Source organism: Chiloscyllium plagiosum, unplaced genomic scaffold (genome assembly GCF_037043375.1).
Source record: "Chiloscyllium plagiosum isolate Xiang-an unplaced genomic scaffold, Cpla_swu_hap1 HiC_scaffold_48, whole genome shotgun sequence".
Taxonomy (NCBI): domain Eukaryota; kingdom Metazoa; phylum Chordata; class Chondrichthyes; order Orectolobiformes; family Hemiscylliidae; genus Chiloscyllium; species Chiloscyllium plagiosum.
Window position 1 is genome coordinate 1,590,750 of NW_028270186.1, and position 7,781 is coordinate 1,598,530.

Here is a 7,781-nt window from a genome sequence, read left to right on the forward strand (position 1 = left end):
GGGACACAGTGCAGGATACTGTGGGAGTGTGTGATATACTGAGGGGGACACAGTGCAGGACACTGTGGGAGTGTGTGATATACTGAGGGGGACACAGTGCAGGACACTGTGGGAGTGTGTGATATACTGAGGGGGACACAGTGCAGGACACTGTGGGAGTGTGTGATATACTGAGGGGGACACAGTGCAGGACACTGTGGGAGTGTGTGATATACTGAGGGAAACAGTGCAGGATACTGTGGGAGTGTGTGATATACTGAGGGAGACACAGTGCAGGACACTGTGGGAGTGTGTGATATACTGAGGGAAACAGTGCAGGATACTGGGAGTGTGTGATATACTGAGGGAAACAGTGCAGGATGCTTTGGGAGTGTGTGATGTACTGAGGGAGACACAGTGCAGGATATTGTGGGATGTGTGATATACTGAGGGGGACACAGTGCAGGACACTGTGGGAGTGTGTGATATACTGAGGGGGACACAGTGCAGAACACTGTGGGCTGTGTGATATACTGTGGGAAACAGTGCAGGACACTGTGGGAGTGTGTGATACACTGAGGGAGACAGTGCAGGACACTGTGGGAGTGTGTGATATACTGAGGGAAACAGTGCAGGATGCTGTGGGAGTGTGTGATGTACTGAGGGAGACACAGTGCAGGATATTGTGGGATGTGTGATATACTGAGGGGGACACAGTGCAGAACACTGTGGGCTGTGTGATAACTGTGGGAAACAGTGCAGGACACTGTGGGAGTGTGTGATATACTGAGGGAAACAGTGCAGGATACTGTGGGAGTGTGTGATATACTGAGGGGGACACAGTGCAGGACACTGTGGGAGTGTGTGATATCCTGAGGGAAACAGTACAGGATACTGTGGGAGTGTGTGATATACTGAGGGGGACACAGTGCAGAATACTGTGGGAATGTGTGATATACTGAGGAGGACACAGTGCAGGACACTGTGGGCGTGTGTGATATCCTGAGGGAGACACAGTGCAGGATACTGTGGGAGTGTGTGATATACTGAGGGAAACAGTGCAGGACACTGTGGGAGTGTGTGATATACTGAGGGAAACACAGTGCAGGACACTGTGGGAGTGTGTGATATACTGAGGGAAACAGTACAGGATACTGTGGGAGTGTGTGATATACTGAGGGGGACACAGTGCAGGATACTGTGGGAGTGTGTGATATACTGAGGGGGACACAGTGCAGGACACTGGGAGTGTGTGATATACTGAGGGGGACACAGTGCAGGACACTGTGGGCGTGTGTGATATACTGAGGGGGACACAGTGCAGGACACTGTGGGAGTGCATGATATACTGAGGGGGACACAGTGCAGGACACTGTGGGAGTGTGTGATATACTGAGGGAAACAGTGCAGGATGCTGTGGGAGTGTGTGATGTACTGAGGGGGACAGTCCAGGATACTGTGGGAGTGTGTGATATACTGAGGGAGCCACAGTGTAGGATACTGTGGAGTGTGTGATATACTGAGGGGTACACAGTGCAGGACACTGTGGGAGTGTGTGGTATCCTGAGGGAGACACAGTGCAGGACACTGTGGGAGTGTGTGATATACTGAGGGAAACAGTGCAGGATACTGTGGGAGTGTGTGATATACTGAGGAGGACACAGTGCAGGACACTGTGGGAGTGTGTGATATCCTGAGGGAGACACAGTGCAGGATATTGTGGGATATGTGATATACTGAGGGGGACACAGTGCAGGACACTGTGGGAGTGTGTGATATACTGAGGGAAACCGTGCAGGACACTGTGGGAGTGTGTGATATACTGAGGGAAACACAGTGCAGGACACTGTGGGAGTGTGTGATATACTGAGGGAAACAGTACATGATACTGTGGGAGTGTGTGATATACTGAGGGAAACAGTGCAGGATACTGTGGGAGTGTGTGATATACTGAGGGGGACACAGTGCAGGACACTGTGGGAGTGTGTGATATCCTGAGGGAAACAGTACAGGATACTGTGGGAGTGTGTGATATACTGAGGGGGACACAGTGCAGGATACTGTGGGAGTGTGTGATATACTGAGGGGGACACAGTGCAGGACACTGTGGGAGTGTGTGATATCCTGAGGGAGACACAGTGCAGGATACTGTGGGAGTGTGTGATATACTGAGGGAAACACAGTGCAGGACACTGTGGGAGTGTGTGATATACTGAGGGAAACAGTACAGGATACTGTGGGAGTGTGTGATATACTGAGGGAAACAATACAGGATACTGTGGGAGTGTGTGATATACTGAGGGGGACACAGTGCAGGACACTGTGGGAGTGTGTGATATACTGAGGGAAACAGTACAGGATACTGTGGGAGTGTGTGATATACTGAGGGGGACACAGTGCAGGATACTGTGGGAGTGTGTGATATACTGAGGGGGACACAGTGCAGGACACTGTGGGAGTGTGTGATATACTGAGGGGGACACAGTGCAGGACACTGTGGGAGTGCATAATATACTGAGGGGGACACTGTGGGAGTGTGTGATATACTGAGGGGGACACAGTGCAGGACACTGTGGGAGTGTGTGATATACTGAGGGAAACAGTGCAGGATGCTGTGGGAGTGTGTGATATACTGAGGGGGACACAGTGCAGGACACTGTGGGAGTGTGTGATATACTGAGGGAAACAGTGCAGGATACTGGGAGTGTGTGATATACTGAGGGAAACAGTGCAGGATGCTGTGGGAGTGTGTGATGTACTGAGGGAGACACAGTGCAGGATATTGTGGGATGTGTGATATACTGAGGGGGACACAGTGCAGGACACTGTGGGAGTGTGTGATATACTGAGGGGGGCACAGTGCAGAACACTGTGGGCTGTGTGATATACTGAGGGAAACACAGTGCAGGACACTGTGGGAGTGTGTGAAACACTGAGGGAGACAGTGCAGGACACTGTGGGAGTGTGTGATATACTGAGGGAAACAGTGCAGGATACTGTGGGAGTGTGTGATATACTGAGGGAAACAGTGCAGGATGCTGTGGGAGTGTGTGATGTACTGAGGGAGACACAGTGCAGGATATTGTGGGATGTGTGATATACTGAGGGGGACACAGTGCAGAACACTGTGGGCTGTGTGATATACTGTGGGAAACAGTGCAGGACACTGTGGGAGTGTGTGATATACTGAGGGAAACAGTGCAGGATACTGTGGGAGTGTGTGATATACTGAGGGGGACACAGTGCAGGACACTGTGGGAGTGTGTGATATCCTGAGGGAAACAGTACAGGATACTGTGGGAGTGTGTGATATACTGAGGGGGACACAGTGCAGAATACTGTGGGAGTGTGTGATATACTGAGGGGGACACAGTGCAGGACACTGTGGGAGTGTGTGATATCCTGAGGGAGACACAGTGCAGGATACTGTGGGAGTGTGTGATATACTGAGGAGGACACAGTACAGGACACTGTGGGCGTGTGTGATATCCTGAGGGAGACACAGTGCAGGATACTGTGGGAGTGTGTGATATACTGAGGGAAACACAGTGCAGGACACTGTGGGAGTGTGTGATATACTGAGGGAAACAATACAGGATACTGTGGGAGTGTGTGATATACTGAGGGGGACACAGTGCAGGACACTGTGGGAGTGTGTGATATACTGAGGGAAACAGTACAGGATACTGTGGGAGTGTGTGATATACTGAGGGGGACACAGTGCAGGATACTGTGGGAGTGTGTGATATACTGAGGGGGACACAGTGCAGGACACTGTGGGAGTGTGTGATATACTGAGGGGGACACAGTGCAGGACACTGTGGGCGTGTGTGATATACTGAGGGGGACACAGTGCAGGACACTGTGGGAGTGCATGATATACTGAGGGGGACACAGTGCAGGACACTGTGGGAGTGTGTGATATACTGAGGGAAACAGTGCAGGATGCTGTGGGAGTGTGTGATGTCCTGAGGGGGACAGTGCAGGATACTGTGGGAGTGTGTGATATACTGAGGGAGCCACAGTGCAGGATACTGTGGAGTGTGTGATATACTGAGGGGGACACAGTGCAGGACACTGTGGGAGTGTGTGGTATCCTGAGGGAGACACAGTGCAGGACACTGTGGGAGTGTGTGATATACTGAGGGAAACAGTGCAGGATATTGTGGGAGTGTGTGATATACTGAGGGGGACACAGTGCAGAATACTGTGGGAGTGTGTGATGTACTGAGGGGGACACAGTACAGGACACTGTGGGAGTGTGTGATATATTGAGGGGGACACAGTACAGGATACTGTGGGAGTGTGTGATATACTGAGGGGGACACAGTACAGGATACTGTGTGAGTGTGTGATATCCTGAGGGAAACAGTACAGGATATTGTGGGAGTGTGTGATGGACTGAGGGGGACACAGTACAGGACACTGTGGGAGTGTGTGATGGACTGAGGGGGACACAGTGCAGGATACTGTGGGAGTGTGTGATATACTGAGGGAGACACAGTGCAGGACACTGTGGGAGTGTGTGATGGACTGAGGGAGACACAGTACAGGACACTGTGGGAGTGTGTGATGTACTGAGGGGGACACAGTGCAGGATACTGTGCGAGTGTGTGATGGACTGAGGGTCACTGTCTCAGTTTGCTGTTACTGTCCATTATACACCTCTGAGGGATGGTCATGTGCCAGTGTCTCTCCCCAATCTCTCGAGTATTTGACCCTCTTTTACATGAAGTTTCTGTGATTTTGATGGAGCAGGAACCCCGATAATGTGTCTCACCTCCAGTGTTTGTTTGCCTCGTTGTTTTACAGAATACTGAGCAACAACAAGATTGTAATCCTCAAGGCTGGTGCTTTCTCTGGACTTCAGACCCTTGAGAAATTGTAAGTGCCCTTTCTCACCTTGCTTGCTGTGATTGCTTTGGCATTGTCTGCTTGTTCTGAGTTGAATTACTTGCACAGACTTTGTAACAATGAATAAGAATTCCTGTATCAGCACACTCTCCTTCTGCAGCCTCACTCCTTCCAGCTGTGTTCTGACAGACCCTCAGACAACAGCGTCTGTATCTTGGACACTGTATCTTGAAGAGGCTTCTATAAACTCGGTGGTCATTGGCTGGGGTAGAATGGAATGCAGAGGCTTGGTGAATGGCTGGGGGTGAGGACCTGAAAAATGGGGGAGTGAGGACAGGCAGCAATCTGGAAGCTAGGGGCAAAGTGATGACCTTAGGAAGGCAATGAGGAGTCCTGGGAAATGTGGAGTGGGAGGTGAGGGAGATTCTGGCCTGCGTGGGCTAGTAGGGGAGCCCAGTAGAGAAGATGGCAGGGTTTTCTGGGGGAAATTGGGGAGGCCCAGCAGAAATTCTTCCCAAGGCTGAAGGAACATGTTCAGGGGAAGACGAGACAACCATGGCTGACACCAGAAATTGGGGACAGTGTAAAATCAAAGGAAAAAGTGTACAGTGTGGGAAGCCTTTAAAAACCAGCACAGGATAACTAGACCAGCAATAAAGGGGGAGGGGGGGGGGGAGATGAAATGTCAGGGTAAGCCAGTTCGTTATGTAAAAGAAGATTGCAAGAGCTTTTTTTTAAGATAATTAAAAGCTCAGAGAGAGGCAAGAGTGGAAGTTGGAGCACTGGAAGGTGAGGCTGGAGAAGGAGTAATGGGGACCAACGAAATGCTGGGGGAACTGGAACGGAACTTGGCATCAGCCTTCACAGTGGAAGACACCAGCAACATAGTCGAACTTGGAGAGAGACAGGCCAGAGGTGAGTGCAGTTGTCGTCACTAAGGTGAAGGTAGTTGGGAAGCTTAAAGTGAATAAATCAGCTGGATTGGAGGGATTACACCTGGATTTCTGTAGGAAACCGCTGTGGAGATTTCCGGGGCATTGGTGTAATCTTTCAGGAATCGTTGGAGCCAGGAAGGATCCCGGAGGCCTGGAAAATGGCAGTCGTAATCCCCTGGTTTATAAGGGACAGAAAGAGAAGACAGCAAACTACAGGCTGGTTAAGATTTGAGCGTGTAATAAGAATGGGGTTGGAGAGTAGTTGGAAGTGCATGCTAAAATAGGGCTGAATCAACATGGCTTTGTCAAGGGAAGGTCATGCCTGACAAATCTGTTGGAATTCATGGAGGAGGTAACAAGCAGGTTAGACAAAGGAGAACCAGTGGCTGTGATCGATTAGAAATTTCCAAAGGTCTTTGACAAGGTAACACACAGGAGGCTGCGAAATAAAATAAGAGCCCATGATATTAGGGGCAAAGTGCTGGCATGGATTGGCTGACTGGCAGAAGGCAGAGAGTGGGGGTAAAGGGACCTTTTTCAGGATGGCAACTGGCAACTAGTCCACAGAGGTCAGTGTTGGGACCACAACAAACCATTAATGATACATTCGTGATCTGATGAGGGAATGGAGGTCTGTGTTGCTAATTTGCAGATGACTCAAAGATAGCTGGAGGGACTGGTAGCGTTGAGCAAGTGGGGAGTTTGTAGAAGGACTTGGACAGGCTAGGAGAGTGGGCAAAGAACTGACGGGTAGAATATAGTGTGGGAAGGTGTGAGGTTATGTACTTTGCTGGGAAGGATAGAGACATAAACTATTTTCGAAACAGGGAAAGGCTTCAGAAATCTGAAGTGCAAAGGGACTTGGGAGTTCTCGTTCAAGATTCTGTTGAGGGTAACATGCAGGTTGAGATAGGAAGGCAAATGCAGTGTTAGCATTCATTTCAAGAGGGCTAGAAAACAAGGGCAGGGATGTACTGCTGCGGCTGGATAAGGCTCTGGGGGAGACTGCGTTTGGAACATTGTGAGCACACTTCCGGGTCCCATATCTCAGGAGCGATGTGCTGGTGTTGTAGGGGGTCCAGAGGATTTTCCAAGAATGGTCCTGGGGATGAAGGGCTTGTTACCTGAGAAATGGTTGAGGACTCTGGGTTTGTACTCGATGGAGGTAAGTGGGATGAGGAAGGATTTCATTGACACGTAGAGAATGCTAAGAGGCCTGGATAGAGTGGATGTGGTGAAGATGTTTGCAATAGTAGGACCCAAGGGCACAGCCTCCGAGTGAAGGGGCACCCCTTTCGAACTGAGATGAGGAGGCATTTCTTCATCCAGAGGGTGGTGACTCTGTGGAACTGACTGCCACAGAGGGCTGTGGAGACCAAGTCATGAAGTCTATTTAGGACAGAGATAGATAGGGTCTTGATTGGTAATGGGATCAAGGGTTCTCAGGAGAACGGGATTGAGAAATGTATGGTGGAGAAAACCTGATGGGCTGAATGGCCTCTTTGTGTCCTCTGGCCTGAAGCATTTGTGGTCAGCCTCAAGCAGCAAGAACAAGGGAAGACTTGACCTCCATGAGGAAGAGACCGACGGCAGTACGCAGTGAGCAGACTGTGTTGTCAGGCTCCCTGCTAGTGTCTGTCTGTCTGTCTGTGTGTCTGTGTGTGTCTCTCTCCCCCCCTTTCATTAAAGTTATAATGTATGCTTCTGCTGTGGGCTCCCATTTCAATCAGCCCTGTCATCTTCCCTCTCTGATCTCAACATGCAAACCGCTTGCACAGCCACAGGAATGCTTTACCACGTTGCCGTAGGGATCGGTGTGTGGGTACAGAGTGAGAATTTCCCACAGATGAGGGGAAGCCTGCAGGGCAGCAAAATACGCTGCTGGGCTTGGGCAAGGGCTGCAGACAGTGTGGACTGCCTGCTCATTTTTCCTGAGCCTTCAGAACCCATTCAGTGTATTGTCGCCAAGCATTTCTGCTCCCTCAACAAGTCCAGTGCATTCAGTGGGCAAGG

General features: G+C 50.4%; 1 protein-coding gene across 2 annotated transcripts in view; it reads left to right on the forward strand.

Moving 5' to 3' along the window:
- adgra2 (adhesion G protein-coupled receptor A2) overlaps positions 1-7,781 on the forward strand; it is a 158,432-nt gene that overhangs the window by 67,699 nt on the left and 82,952 nt on the right. For both annotated transcript variants that reach the window (XM_087984193.1, XM_087984194.1), the window contains exon 2: positions 4,792-4,863. In XM_087984193.1, coding sequence (XP_087840319.1) covers positions 4,792-4,863 — 72 coding nt within the window. The remainder of the gene's footprint in view (positions 1-4,791; positions 4,864-7,781) is intronic.